The following is a 16,757-nucleotide window of genomic DNA, read 5'->3' on the forward strand; positions in this document are numbered from 1 at the left end:
ACAAGACATATGAACATGAATGCATAATGATACCTAGTCTCAAAACAAATATTCACTATGTTTGTATATTTTTAAGACTATGTAACTGTGTTTTGTTTGCCATGAATGTAGTAAGTAAGACAACATAGTTTCTAGAGTTCTATCTTATCCATTGACTGAGTTTAAATCTATATGCATATGCATAAGACTAGATAATTGGTTTTTTTGTTTCGAATTTAGTATGTAAGATGACGTGATTTTTAAAGTTCTGTCTTATCAATTGACTGAGTTAAAATCTATGATACACTATATAGTTATGTTCTGTAATAGATCTGTGCTTTAGAATTGGATACATATATGCCATGAGGGTAAATGTGTAGACCTTTTTGCAATTTTGAAATGGTACAATATTCATAACTTGTGCTGCAAAAATTAAGAATAGCATCTGAGCATGTCTGCATGTATCACCTCGTTAGTACATTTCTTTTTTCTTGTATTTAACTCTGATTATTATTTCATATGTGAACACTTTTTAATTGCACCTAAAATAAATCCCATATAATTAACTTTAAAGAAAAGTTTCTAAGAACATATCCCATGTGATGTGAAGAAGGTATTGAACAGCATATTTAGTACACAAAACAATATTTCAAGATTTGATGTGATTGCTAGACAGTAAGCTACCTATCCATTGGAGCATGTGATGATAACTCTAGGAAGAAGCTGAGACATGTGGACAGATCCACTCACCACACTGATGTAGGAATGTACCCTGCTGTACTTGAGCATCTGTCAACTGGATCTGTGTTGTGACTGATATTTGTGAATTGTTGACGAAGACTGATGAAGGCAGTGTTATTCAGTATAAATGCATGTAGGGAGATTGACCTTCCAAAACATTATGCAACTTTAAATCAGTATGTATTTTCTTATTTTTTCTAATAAATTGTGAACAAATCTTCCAGGTCTTTATGTATGTCAATTGTTTGTGCAGACATTTAGTAAATAGTGAGGAAAACATTTACTAGTATGGACAATGTAACAAGATATATACATGTTGGCTTTCATACTCTGATTTTGGTTCCCAAGCTACTGGATTGTGTCATCAATCAAAGCTGATTTATGACTATGTTTACCTGAATTTATCCTGCATATTGCAATATTGTATCTGATTGGAGCTTGAATTGTCGACAGACTCATGCTTAGCCCTGTTTTGGGTATCCCTGGTCATCGTGAATGTGTGTGCACCCAAGGAGATCGTACAACCTTTGATTGAGGCTAGATGCTTCTTACAGCTACTCTTGGACTAATTGATATGATTATGAACTTTATTCATTTTCCTGTGTTGAATCTTTTTTGCTGTTTCATATCCAGTGTTGTTTGGATTCATGGGCCAGTCCCCACATCGTTAACCCAGGCAATAATATTTTCCATTAGTTTGTTCTTTCATGATTCAACATATCCTTGAATACTCTGGTTTATATGGCTGATTGATTCCTACTCATGATTGAGTATATTCTTCTGGTCTGTACACATCATTTTAAGTTTTTCCAGTCGGCTCACTCATCGTACACTTAGGCTTTGAAATTTTTTCTCTTCTCTTTTGAAGATTTCGAATGTTTCATTGTATAGATCTTAATTTAAAATTTATAAATTCTAGTAATTTACATTGTCTCTGTAATTATTTCTATAATTCAGTCGTGTAATGTTGCAGTTTTGATTTTGTAGTATTTTCTTGTGACAGTATGTCTCACAAATCTGAAAATCTGAATGACATATCCTGATATATGTATAGATTATGATTTGTATAGTACATATTATTCTTGTGTTCTCTATAATATATTATGTATCAGATACTTCTATACATCTACCTGCAATCCTGAGCATCATTTTTTACACCATATGGCAAACCTTACAGTCTGTCACAAAAAATTATAAACATGCTGTTTCCAAATTTTGTGAGGGGGGATATTGTAATGGGTCATTCTCCTCTAACATTACCTTTTTTATAGATATAAGTGATACCCCGTATATTATTGATTCTTCAATAGGAGAACATTATGTTGGGTGTCTAAATGAATGAACTTCATATGATTTTGTATACGATGTGTTATGTGTCCCCCCCCCCCCCCCCCCCCCTCTCCGTTGGTGGGGAGGCTTGCGTGCCTCAGCGATACAGATAGCCGTACCGTAGGTACAGCCACAACGGAGGGGTATCTGTTGAGAGGCCAGACAAACGTGTGGTTCCTGAAGAGGGGCAGCAGCCTTTTCAGTAGTTGCAGGGGCAACAGTCTGGATGATTGACTGATCAGGCCTTGTAACACTAACGAAAATGGCCTTGCTGTTATGGTACTGCGAACAGCTGAAAGCAAGGGGAAACTACAGCCGTAATTTTTCCCGAGGGCATGCAGCTCTACTGTATGATTAAATCATGATCGCGTCCTCTTGGGTAAAATATTCCGGAGGTAAAATAGTCCCCCATTCGGATCTCCGGGCGGGGACTACTAAAGAGGATGTCGTTATCAGGAGAAAGAAAACTGGCGTTCTACGGATCGGAGCGTGGAATGTCAGATGCCTTAATCGGGCAGGTAGGTTAGAAAATTTAAAAAGGGAAATGGACAGGTTAAAGTTAGACATAGTGGGAATTAGTGAAGTTCGGTGGCAGGAGAAACAAGACTTCTGGTCAGGTGACTACAGGGTTATAAACATAAAATCGAATAGGGGTAATGTAGGAGTAGGTTTAATAATGAATAGGAAAATAGGAATGCGGGTAAGCTACTGCAAACAGCATAGTGAACACATTATTGTGGCCAAGATAGATACGAAGCCCACACCTACTACAGTAGTACAAGTTTATATGCCAACTAGCTCTGCAGATGACGAAGAAATTGAAGAAATGTATGATGAAATAAAGGAAATTATTCAGATAGTGGAGGGAGACGAAAATTTAATAGTCATGGGTGACTGGAACTCGAGTGTAGGAAAAGGGAGAGAAGGAAACGTAGTAGGTGAATATGGATTGGGGGTAAGAAATGAAAGAGGAAGCCGCCTGGCAGAATTTTGCATGGAGCACAACTTAATCATAGCTAACACTTGGTTTAAGAATCATGAAAGAAGGTTGTATACATGGAAGAACCCTGGAGATACTAAAAGGTATCAGATAGATTATATAATGGTAAGACAGAGATTTAGGAACCAGCTTTTAAATTGTAAGACATTTCCAGGGCTTGATGTAGACTCTGATCACAATCTATTGGTTATGACCTGTAGATTAAAACTGAAGAAACTGCAAAAAGGTGGAAATTTAAGGATATGGGACCTAGATAAACTGACTAAACTGAGGTTGTACAGAGTTTCAGGGAGAGCATAAGGGAACAATTGACAGGAATGGGGGAAAGAAATACAGTAGAAGAAGAATGGACAGCTTTGAGGAATGAAGTAGTGAAGGCAGCAGAGGATCAAGTAGGTAAAAAGACGAGGGCTAGTAGAAATCCTTGGGTAACAGAAGAAATATTGAATTTAATTGATGAAAGGAGAAAATATAAAAATACAGTAAATGAAGCAGGCAAAAAGGAATACAAACGTCTCAAAAATGAGATCGACAGGAAATGCAAAATTGCTAAGCAGGGATGGCTAGCGGACAAATGTAAGGATGTAGAGGCTTACCTCACAAGGGGTAAGATAGATACTGCCTACAGGAAAATTAAAGAGACCTTTGGTGATAAGAGAACCACTTGTATGAACATAAGGAGCTCAGGTGGAAACCCAGTTCTAAGCAAAGAAGGGAAAGCAGAGAGGTGGAAGGAGTATATAGAGGTTCTATACAAGGGCGATGTACTTGAGGACAATATTATGGAAATGGAAGAAGATGTAGATGAAGATGAAACGGGAGATACGATACTGCGTGAAGAATTTGACAAAGCACTGAAAGACCTGAGTCGAAAAAAGGCCCCGGAGTAGACAACATTCCATTGGAACTACTGACGGCCTTGGGAGAGCCAGTCCTGACAAAACTCTACCATCTGGTGAGGAAGATGTATGAAACAGGCGAAATACCCTCAGGCTTCAAGAAGAATATAATAATTCCAATCCCAAAGAAAGCAGGTGTTGACAGATATGAAAATTACCGAACTATCAGTTTAATAAGCCACAGCTGCAAAATACTAACTCAAATTCTTTACAGATGAATAGCGAAAGGCTATTTACAATTTGTACAGAAACCAGATGGCAGTTATAAGAGTCGAGGGACATGAAAGGGAAGCAGTGGTTGGGAAGGGAGTAAGGCAGGGTTGCAGCCTCTCCCCGATGTTATTCAATCTGTATATTGAGCAAGCAGTAAAGGAAACAAAAGAAAAATTTGGAGTAGGTATTAAAATCCATGGAGAAGAAATAAAAACTTTGAGGTTCGCCGATGACATTGTAATTCTGTCAGAGACAGCAAAGGACTTGGAAGAGCAGTTGAACGGGATGGACAGTGTCTTGAAAGGAGGATATAAGATGAACATCAACAAAAGCAAAACGAGAATAATGGAATGTAGTCGAATTAAGTCGGGTGATGCTGAGGGAATTAGATTAGGAAATGAGACTCTTAAAGTAGTATCGGAGTTTTGCTATTTGGGGAGCTAAATAACTGATTATGGTCGAAGTAGAGAGCATATAAAATGTAGACTGGCAATGCCAAGGAAAGCATTTCTGAAGAAGAGAAATTTGTTAACATCAAGTATTGATTTAAGTGTGAGGAAGTCATTTCTGAAAGTATTTGTATGGAGTGTTGCCATGTATGGAAGTGAAACATGGACGATAAATAGTACGGACAAGAAGAGAATAGAAGCTTTTGAAATGTGGTGCTACAGAAGAATGCTGAAGATTAGATGGGTAGATCACATAACTAATGAGGAAGTATTGAAGAGGTTTGGGGAGAAGAGAAGTTTGTGGCACAACTTGACCAGAAGAAGGGATCGGTTGGTAGGACATGTTCTGAGGCATCAAGGCTTCACCAATTTAGTATTGCAGGGCAGCGTGGAGGGTAAAAATCGTAGAGGGATACCAAGAGATGAATACACTAAGCAGATTCAGAAGGATGTATATTGCAGTAGGTACTGGGAGATGAAGAAGCTTGCACAGGATAGAGTAGCATGGAGAGCTGCATCAAACCAGTCTTAGGACTGAAGACCACAACAACAACAACAACAGTGTTATGTTGCAGCCAAAAATATGTAAAAAGAAATTAATTTGTTAGTACTATGTGTGTGCAGTTAAAATTATTCTTCTTTAAAAAATATTTGAAATTATGAAATCTCTGGTATATTTAAAATTCATATTATTAATTGCACAATTTAATGTGAATTATTAAATTTATTTCTGAACTTAATATAAAATAATATTATATCTTAGTGAAGATTCTTCTTTTGTCAAGAAAATTTGTAAGCTCTTTTCTTTGTGAACTCTTTGGAATATTGGGAGTGCCACAGAATGTTACTAGTTGTAGGCTCACCTCTGATGAAATCAGATGTCTTTTTGATTGTGTCACCAATATTGTAATTAGGGGTATGATAGAAGTGAAAACTGTAATGTCTGTGTGATTTAAAGGAATGGCATAAAATAAAGAGATATTCATAGCAATGCGCAAATCTTCATCAGTTATTCAGTTCAACAAGAACCCACAATGTTAAAAAATTTACTGCCTCAAGAATGTGCCCCTAGACACAATAAGACTTGGAGCCAACAAGAAGGGAAAATCAAGGTAAGAAAAATAGTTTCTCTTTCGTATATCTTACGCTTCTTGAAACTTTTATAGTCAGAAAATTTTAATAGTGATGTGAGGGAGGGTAAGATTACAATATCTAGATTTATTTCATAATATATTACCCCATTTTTTGCATTGGTGGTTTTGCTCTCAACTGTTTGGTGTCTGAACCAGAAATTGCAGTCACTTGCTCGATTGTAAGAGTTGCTCTTGAAGCTGTTGCATTGCGACCCATTGCAACATGAAAAATACTTGCTTCTGCCTGTAAAAGACACAATAATATGACAGTATGTAGCACTGAAACATGGAAATAAGACAAAAGGTCACTGAAAATCACTTACAGTGTATATTGGGGCTTCTTTTATGCTGTCTGTCTCTGGTAAGGAAGGCAACCGGAAAATCACCTGTGATGTAAAACAAACAATATATACATATAGTTAATGTCTTGTTTTGACAGTCAAGTAATAACAAACTTGAATATTAAACTGTATTCAGAAACATTGTTTTCAGCAAAACACACACACACACACACACACACACACACACACACACAGAGAGAGAGAGAGAGAGAGAGAGAGAGAGAGAGAGAGAGAGAGAGAGAGAGTCTAGACAATCAGGCAATTCTGAGCAAACTTGATTAGGAAAAGTGAGACTAAAAGCAGTAAAGGTGTTAACATTCAATATAAATTTAAATGTTAGGAAGTATTTTCTGAAAATATTTGTCTGTAGTGTCTGAAATGTAATGCAAATGATAAATGGTACAGAGCATAGAATATTGATGGAACTGGACCATCTAAACAAGACTTTTTCTTCCAACAGCTACAAAAATGAATAAATTAATTTAGAAGGCACTGGCAAGCACAAACATGCAATGGCAAGAGCGAAGAACGAGGAGACAATGAAAGAGAATATGAGAGTGCAAGCACATATTTCAATCATCTGCAAAAATAAAGAACCTCCTGGGTAGCATGAAAGATAAGCTCAGATCTAGTACACCTGGCTCTATCACATTCCATGTGGATGTGGAAAATCTTATGTTGGACAGACATAACACTAAATTATACATGGAGAGCAAGGTTTGACTACAGTAGTTACGTACAGATGAAGAGGCTTGTACAGAATTGAACAGCATGGAAAGCTGCACCTAAACAGCTTTTGGGATAAAGACTACAATATCAAAAAACATTTTTAAAGGTATATGATAGTAAAGGAAATAATACAGAATGAGAAGAGGTATGGCAGAGAATGTAAAAATAGATGATAGAGATGGGAGGTGTCAAAGAGTTGTGGAGGACACATATTAATAATTTCCTATATCCAGAGTAGCAGGGGAAGATAACAGATATAGAGGAGATGATTGCTACACTGAAAATGGAAGAAAGATCACATGTGGATAGAAGTGGATGAGACGCTTAAGCACTTGGAATTAGGAAAGGGTCGTGGATAGATAACTAAGTATGGAAAGGACCAGAGCAGCAGAAAAATGAAGATATGGTAGTAGTATTGAGTTATGAGATCTGCATGGAAGTTACTACGAATTTCAGAAAACTGGAGGGAGACTATAACTGCACCTGTCTTCAAGAAGGGAATCCAAGAGGTTTTCAAAAACTTTTGAGGAATTACCTTTGTGTGTCACTTTGTAGATATTTAGAAAGGATCCTGGATAGACACATTACAGAAAACAGTGGAAAAATAGTACAGAGGAAGCCACAAAGTTCTAAGCTGCATCTTGCATTTAAAGAGAGACAGAAACAGGAACAATGTTGGGAGTACGCGAGAGATCTACTGATGGTTTTCCCGGATTTAGAAAAAGCATATGAGACTGTATCCAGAAGTAAAATTTGCAAGGTATTGAAAGGGAAAGGGATAGAGTAGTAGTGTGTACTGAAGATAAAATAACTGTACGAGGAAGTGTATGCTGATAGAGACCGAGACAAGGCAGAATGGAATGAACGAAGCAGAAAAACTCTCTAAAACATTATCTCAGTTACTTTTAATAGCGATGATGGAAAATATAATGATACATATCAAAATTATAGAAGACAGAAAAATGGTTATTTGCTGATATTTGATGGTTTTTGGGAGAAATAAGGAGCAATGGAACATTAGTGATGAAGCTGTGAAAAAATATAACCTGAAATGTAATTTAATAGGGGGAAGAGAAGGAGGTAAAAATGACAATGGGTTAGGAGTACTGAAATGAGTGGAAAGTTCAAGTATCTGGGGAGGTATAACAAAGATATAAGTGGACATGTAATTCAGTCTGATATTTGTATGAGGAGAGTGAGAGGAAAGATACAGAACAAAAACGTCCTCCATAAAAGTAAGAACGCGAGGGTTGCAAAAACCTGGGCTATGAAGCCAAGGGGAAAAAGTAAGTGGAAATGAAATGAAGTTTAAAGCTTGTGGATAGTTGTACCAGAAATGAAAAAGATGAGACTGGCATTGTTAGGGAGATGGTATTAGAACCACTGCAAGGCAGTACTATGGAAATAAGATTAAAATGGTATGGGCATGTGAAGAGAATCAGTTGGAAGAAGATGTCTATGAAAATACACAACATGAAAATGGAAGGCAAGGGCTCAATGGAAACACCAAGGGACAAGTGGCTAAAAGGAGAGGAAAAAAGCATTCAGAAGAAAGGAGAAGATAGACAGATGACAACAAAGATGTGGTGGGTAGACCTAAGTTCCAAACAGATCCTACCAGTAACTAGAACCTGTACAAGATGATGTTGGTGCCAATAATGTTCTGTATCATTTGCAAGGTTCCATTCATTATTTCCTACAAATTTAGAAGTGATAAATAAACATTGTGAATACAGCTTTTACAGCTTTTTGGGATGTAATCAATGAGAAATTGAATGAGAAAAACAGTTTTAAATTAGAGAAATGTGTAGCGCATGTATTAGACAAGAAATGAAAATGGTTAAAACCTATATTTATAACACTGAATTGTTTATTAAAATTCTAAGTATTGACTTTTTTGAACAAGAAGGGACAAACAAATAATTACAGTGTGCATACATGAACAGATCTCAATAAGCAATTTGAACCAATGCTTATATTTTAAATGAAAAATAATTCTGAAGGTCTGGTGAAGGAATGATGTACTACCTAGTACGCAAAAAAATTAGTGAAGAAACTATTTGGAGTCAGGCAGCAAATGCTTAAGTTGAAAGATTTTAACAATTTCAATGTTGTTGGTCTGTGTATCTCAGTGGAATTATACCTGAATGATTTTTAGGTTTTGTTTCTCTATGAGCAACTGAATAAATGCATATTCCTTTCATGAAGATGCCTCAAAGAAATTAAAGTAAAATGCATCTGTGAAAATAAAATTTTCATTTATATATTTGCACCTGGACAGACATAATCTAAAGATCATTAATAAAATTATATTTTATTGGTTCCTGTAAGATTACACTGCGTACAGAGAATTTACCTGTGTCAACAGTAATAATTAAATAGAACATCATTTACAGGTTTAGTATCTCAACTAACTGCTCTGTGCATCAGCCCTGGATCTACAATATTTGCGAACCGGGTCAATACTAAAAAAAAAGAAAAATCGAATTTTCAAAAATATGTCCATCTTGTAGCGCACATCTTCCTGAAAAATCTGAAACATAAAGTGTGCCAAAGTGCAGTGCCACACCTCTTCATACAGCATTCTTCTATGGCATGTCACTGTATTTCACTCTGTGGACTTGAAACATGTATATTTTGTAATTGATGCCATCAAATTATATTCAGGACAATGGAAATTGAAATGTCCTGTAGTGACTCTCCTGCTACCAGTCGACCGGTTTGACAGCCTGCCTCTCTTTAAAAAAAAAATTTCACAATTAATAGCAGATGGGATTATTTGCAATCGGTAGAACAAGAACTCTTCAGAAAATTTGCACTCTTTACTGCCTATTAGCTAATAACTTTCTGTTTTGTGTGACACAAAATTAAATATAGGATACATAAAACCAATAAAGACAAGAGACAAGCAAGAAAGCACACATTACGTCAATCCTTAGCTCAGCATTTTTTCTCTCTCTAATCTTGCTACAGCTTTACATGGCGTGCTTTCCTTTCTGCATAAGAACCTATTACCTCATCAAAGTTCGTCAAACCTTTTGCTACATGAAAAATAGAAATTTTGTTATCTAATACTGAAAAAGCTGTTAACACAAATAATACCCAAGACTGGTGTGGTTTTTTGATCTGAGTACATCTATTTTGTCACTGTCTGCTAGATGAAACAAAATAGTCCTTTCTAATATTGCAGCAATTCTGTAACACACACCAAATAAACGAGACTGTTTTGGCAATGGTCATTTTTATAAAACGACAGAATATAATTCTATAATGCCTATTAGGGCTACTATAAGCAAAAAGCTTTATGTTAGGAAATAGTTTCACATTTAATTCATAGGCACCAGTTTCTCAAGCATGAGATCAAAAAGAAGTATTACAAAATTTATACTTAAATTTGGAATCGTCTAATTCTTCCATAATTTGTGTGATGTCTCCACTTCTTCTCCTTCCTTGTCCTAACAAACAATCTTGTCATCACCAATTCTGTAGCTGTTCCTGCCACTGTCAACATTTGTTCGCCAATTAACTTCACTAACTCTGCCAGAATCACCAGTTTAGTTATCCTGCGATTATTCTCCAGTTAGGCATTGTTACATGTTCATATAACACTTTTTCTGCATTACTTCCAGAATACAATTTTAGCGGCTGCTAGCTGGGGACTGTACAACTGGTCCTTACTAGTGTAGCAATATGGCCAAAAATTTTCTGCCAAAATTTCATTTTCTCAGATACACCAAGAAGATAATAGGCAATCTTTCTCACCTGTTATTCCTGTCAGTCATCTATTTCCATTCTGGTGGTCTGAATCTATGGATTCTGCTAGTAATTATAACAACACTGATCATTCGCAAACCTAATCAAGCACATAATCAGACAGCGACTGGCATTAATCCGTTCGGCTTTACTCCACTCAGCTCATATAGCCCTGTCCCATTTTATCTGTCTCCTGTCAGAGACACTGCGTACACTATGCACATGTTCAAAAATCAACTTATGATTTATTCAGGAATCAACTTAAAATATGTTCAAAAATGTTAAAAAACCAACAGGGATATGTTTCAAAATCATATGAAGATCGATAGATCAACGTGCACCAACAGCAACATTCCTGTAGCCAAAAGCGGGAGAAGCTACTACTCAAATGCTACTCAACTGCATGTGTGCTTAAGCTTACTTGTAACCGTCAAAATGAATCTAATGTAAGCAGTTGTGACTTCATGCTCATCGGAGGCAATTTGTTGTTATGAAGCATTGCATAGTCTTCCTAAAGCCTTTGACACATTTTGCTGTTGCCAGATGGTTGCATGAGCACTGTGTGCCGTTGTTGTATATGGTGCATTTCCTTTGGAATTTGAGTTATTTTGGTTCTTTTCTCTTGTTTATGTTTTATTGTTGAAGTATTATTATTCTGCAGTAGAAGGATACAGTAATATCCTTTGTTAGAGTATCGGTTCTTACCAGTCAAAATTACAAAAATTTAACTGAAAACTAAAACAATGAAAAATTCCTGGTATTTTAAAAAATTCCTGGGTTTTTCTCGGTTTTCGCCCGGATGAAAAAATTCTTGGGTTTTTCCTGAATCTCCCAGGTCATATACACCCTGATGATGGATCTTGGGTCTATGGTTATGACCATACAGCAATCATCACAATGGAAAATGCCATCTTCTCCAAGGCCGAAAAAATCTCTGTAAGTTCGCAGCAACATGAAGTCACTGCCAATTATTTTTTTGACATCTGAGGAGTGGTGCATAAGGACTATGCTCAATCTGGTCAGACTGTCAATGAGCAGATTTACTATAAGGTTTTGAAGTGACTGAGGAAAAATGTTTGGTGCAAACAGCCAGAGTTGTGGAACGGGCATTATTACAAAGATTCTACAAACAAGCCAGGAGTGCGTATAAAAGGGCTGAAGCCCTTTGGGCTGGGGTGGCTTGCATGTGGTTAAAGGTGATGAAACTGCATTGCTTTGTTTCATGATCTGGCCTCTAACTCTCAAGCCAAACTTAGAGACTGAGTAGTGTTCATTTGATGCACAGTTTGTGTGCAATGTTGTGTTATTGCTTTACCTTCACGTAGTTACATTTTTATTTCACGTTCTGGAACTTTCATAATTTGCATTCAATTGAAGCATAGCTCAACTAGTGACTGTCAAGATACAGATGTACTCATAGTACCAGTGCAGAGAAGCTTATATTTTGTGAAACCCCATCATTAATTTACATTAATATTTGATGAAATACACAATAAATGTGCATTCCAGTGCTTCATTTAAATATTACTGAATTTTTGTATTTACACATAGCTAGAAATCATGGCACAGTAACATATGTGCTCATGACAGCTTAATTTGCTAAGTCCATACACACAACTACCCTACCCATCCCAATAACAGTGAAACACAAGTCTATAGTAGTTGGAGTCATCCTTGCCCCCTTCCCTGCTTATCGCTTTTGATGTTTTATTTTCACATCTTTGTCATCTCTGTGTAACCTTCCTTTTCTGTGACAATACTCATGATGCATTAAATATGTAGGTATTGTATTCCACAGAAGTTTACTATTTGCAATTATAAAGTAGTTGGCTAACTGTATTGAACAGCACTTCACATTATTATATAGGTGCACAATGTCATTCTACACTATGTCTTGTGTTGTGGCATTTACTAGCCTTTTCTTGCCTTTAAAGAAAAGTGTTAATACCAACGAAGTCTGTAGGTCACAAGAGGATCATAATAAAACAATCCTGTAACATGTTGTTACATACATCTCAAGGTCCTTAGGGAACCTAAGAACTGAAAAAATGTGGTACCTTCTTTGTGTTAATGCTAAACTTTATTGAAATAAATACATTCCCTTGTGTAGATAACCATGTTGCAAATCAGTATGAATGACACTAGCTGCATTCACCAGATACTGTACTAAATTAAGTAGCTTAGTGGTCACTTGGTATTTTACTATCACATTAATAATAAAAATGAGCTGAAGGTTCATGACTGAATGTATTAGGCTATGTTGTTGATATGATGTTCCTTTAATTACAACATGAAGTAAGCACTAATTATGGGTACTTTATTCCAATACCTATTTAAAACAATAGCTGCTGTATTACTGAAAATAAATTATGCTTTTACTCACAACATGTTCTTCTTCAGTACTGGAACTTTCTTCTGGAATCGTTTCTGGAAAGATGGTGTCCTTTGGTGATGATAGCCATGCAGCCTACAAACATTTTATAAAGCATTAATAGAATTAACAGTCTCTCAAAACTATACTAAATTAAACTTTAAATCTTTAAGTATATAAAATAAAGTATTTACATGAATCGAATGCATCATGAAATATACTGTACATCCTACTTTTTTAAATAAAAAAAAATGGGCGTCTTTCACTGGAAGGTTAAATTTATTTTATACAACTATATGAGCCATCAAAACAATAAGAATTTTTAAGCGACCTGTTGTTAAGTGACATAGTCATTATTAAAAAAGAATGTCTATCTTGATTACCTACCTGACATACAAACAAACATACAAATTATAGGTATTACTCATCATTATTCACTAATGTCATTCATTTCCTGAGAGAAGTATGCATCAGAAAGATCCATTTCATCTTTCCCTATCATCTTCAATTATGTTACAGAGCTGTTCAGAATATTTGAAATACGGCATTTCCTGAATGATTTTACAATCATTGGTGCTTCAAGGCTTTTTCAAACAGTGGCCATTGTGCAATAATGTGGATGCATCAAATCTGTCAGGGTCAGTTCATGGTTTGGTCTGCAAAATCATTATTTTTTGTACTGTTTCTAAATGTAACCTTTGAAAGGTTCATTTATTCTGACATCCAGAGGTTGTAACACAGAAGTCATTCCTCCAGGAATAATAGCAAGGTTATTGGGTAGGATGGGGACATTCTTTTTTATGTCGTCAGTGAGATAACTACAAAATGCATACAGACAAAGCATAGATGGTAGCTTGGAAAGCTCATTAGAACAGAGTTCCTATATATTTCCGAGCCAGACAAGCATTAAAGTTTCATCCGTTAATCTCTTCTCCCAGTTTTGAACAATGACATCATCAGGGAACAGATTCTCATTTTTAAGGGTCTTGTTTTACACTTAATGATTAAGAAAAGGGGAGGTTTGTGTCCATCTGCTGTGACTGCCAACATTATGGTAATTCAATGCTTTTCACACCCTGAGGTTTTGATGGCAAGTTCCTTTCTCTCCTTCTCATCAATCATGTAAATATACAGCATATCAAATCAAAATGGTGTCTCATCAGCATTGCCTATTTGGCCCATTGAAAAATTCTTCTCTTTCCAAAGTGTGATGACATATCATCTAAATTCTTGAAGTTTTTTCCTCAAAATCCTGTGGAAGGTTTTGGTAAACTGATTTATGTGTCATAGAAAAAAGCCTGCCTGTTTTGCATAGCAATAAACCAATCCACAGCTAGCCTAAACTCTTCCCTTGGTATATTAAGCCACCTTTTTTACTTTGTGTCTTGTGGTGGCACTGTTCACAGGTTGCCCACTCTTCCCTCTTTCACAGATGAATTTCAAAACTTTTACTTCAAAATAAGATATCTTCCTTTGTGAGGGCCAATGAATGTTTTTCTAGTAGCGGTAGTTGCATATAATACCAGTTTCTATTTCTTCCATAAGTGAATGTTACACTCAGCTACATTGAACTCTCATCGCAACCTACTGTTACCATATTTTTCAGCATAAAGAATTACTTTGCACTCAAAAGCAGCATCATATGATGTTCCTCATTGCTTTCCTAACATTTCATGACTACCAAATGCAAACACATTATGCACTAATAGGCTAACAATAATGAAACAAAGTAGAGAATCACAACAATGTCTTGTGACATAGGGAACACAAACTAAAATTCAGTGATGTTGCCAGTGATTCACAGATTCAAGTTCATAATCTTACATGCATCCAACTTTTGAATACTGCATATGGTAAAAAATGTGTGCATTACATTCATGTAAGTACAGTATTTCAAATAATATCATAGCTGACAAAAAGCTGAAAATAAGTAAAAATACTGGCCTGTCAGCAGTAGAGTTAATTTCTCTTAAAACAAAGTAGAAAAAGATGCAAAATGCATTTTTGTTATATTTATATTTATTATATCTGAACAACTGCCATCCATTTTCTCAATGACATTTACAGTCATGGGTAATAATGGTGTGAGATGGCGTAAAATGCTTCTGGCAGAATGAGGGTTTGGTAGTGGCATAATTTGGCTTTGATGTAAAGGGATTTGTTGTTATAAATATTCCAGGTGATTGTGAAGTCTTTATACAGTTTTTCTACATGAGTTTTAAAGCTCATTATGTCTCTATCAGTGTTCCTGATAATTTCACCTAAGTACTTGAAGCACTGAAAAAGAGTGATGTTGCCATATCTAAATCTGAAGTATCCTAGAGCATGTTTAGAGTCTACATTCAGGATCTACTTCCAAAATACTAAAAAGTCAGTTTTGAAGAGATCTCATGAAACTTTTCTAGGGCATTCCAGGCTTCAATAGTAGCCCTGATAATAATTGCTGAATCATCAACTATGGCAAGATGTTTGATATTTTTTCTTTTTGTTTTTGGTCACATATTTATTCAGAGTGAGGAACCATGTTGACACTAGTAAAAAGTGAGAAAGGTGACAAAATATTCAAAGAAAGTGATTAAATGGTGATGGGATATTTTAAAAAGGTGGTTAAAAGGAAACAAATCATTCCAATAAACAGATATGACACAAATGAATTGTTTTTATTTTTGATAAACCCACCATAAAGGCTGGTTAAGACTCGAATAAATTTCACTATTATGATCCTGGACAGGGCATGGCCACTTTTTCAGACTTACACTTTTATTGTGATATGCTGGTACATTGGTAAGTTGGTACTGGTAATACAATACTGATAACTGTAATTCACAAACAAAATTTACATCACATTTTCCAACTAATGATATTCTATGCTTCAATACTGAAAAATGACCAAGAAAATATTTTTGGATTAATGTTTCTGAGGAATCTTCACAAAAAATGAAGTAATCAATTAGATTTTCTGAATGGTTTCCACCTCCCTTTCCTTTAATCTTTCTTCTTCTTTCATGATTTGTACACCCACATGCTTACCCTGGGCCAATTTTGCTGCCTTTAAACCAGTTTTGAGTGCTTTCTTCATTTTAGTTGAAGCTTCGCTGAGATGTTCTTGTCTCTCCTTTGATATAAGGTGTTATTTTTATTTTCTTTCAGAGCATCTGTTCATAGACAACAGATTTTTTCATGTTAGTCATCTTTTTAATCTCCTCCTCAAGATGCCTTCAGTTTTGCTCCTCTTTTTGCTCTTATTCTAAGCTTCATTCTTTTCACATTCTCTCTTAAAAGTGGTATAATTTGCATGAGCTTGCTGTCCATACCCAATGAGTCATGAATCAATGGACACAGAAAGAAAATGGGGATACTATCCCATAGTATCTGTCATGGACGAAACACTGTTTAGAAATCTTTTGGTCACTGCTGCCTGATTTTCTCCTAATCTGTGCTTTAAATGAAATATCTTCTCTCTATGTCCACATTTCCATGAGACAATGTAAGAGAAGCCTTAAAAAGTTTTAAACATTTGGGTACTTAAACTCGACATATAATGGGTCCCTATTTGAGATGTGATGCTGCCAGTAATTGTTAACATCTATAGTATCTAAAGCCAGGTCATCCTCTCAAATTGTAGAATCTTTCATTTATCTAGTAAGTAATCTAGTGGGAAACTGAACATCATCATTTTTGCAACATTTAATATGCCACTGCAGTTTCTGCTCTTTATTCATTCTTTGGAGTAAAAAATCCCAAGACTTTGCAGTTGAGCACTTGACAAGCAAGTCTTTTCCACCCCAGTTGCAAGCTGCAATGTAATGTTTTTGGAAAT

The 16,757-nt window shown here is 35.7% G+C and overlaps 1 protein-coding gene across 4 annotated transcripts in view; it reads right to left on the reverse strand.

Annotated features, from left to right (window-relative positions):
- LOC126278568 (protein unc-80 homolog) overlaps nucleotides 1–16,757 on the reverse strand; it is a 953,735-nt gene that overhangs the window by 670,956 nt on the left and 266,022 nt on the right. For all 4 annotated transcript variants that reach the window (XM_049978772.1, XM_049978771.1, XM_049978773.1 and 1 more), the window contains exons 10-12: nucleotides 12,950–13,033; nucleotides 6,067–6,129; nucleotides 5,848–5,987 (exon numbers count right to left, since the gene is read on the reverse strand). In XM_049978772.1, coding sequence (XP_049834729.1) covers nucleotides 5,848–5,987; nucleotides 6,067–6,129; nucleotides 12,950–13,033 — 287 coding nt within the window. The remainder of the gene's footprint in view (nucleotides 1–5,847; nucleotides 5,988–6,066; nucleotides 6,130–12,949; nucleotides 13,034–16,757) is intronic.

This window comes from Schistocerca gregaria, chromosome 6 (genome assembly GCF_023897955.1).
Source record: "Schistocerca gregaria isolate iqSchGreg1 chromosome 6, iqSchGreg1.2, whole genome shotgun sequence".
Taxonomy (NCBI): Eukaryota; Metazoa; Arthropoda; class Insecta; order Orthoptera; family Acrididae; genus Schistocerca; species Schistocerca gregaria.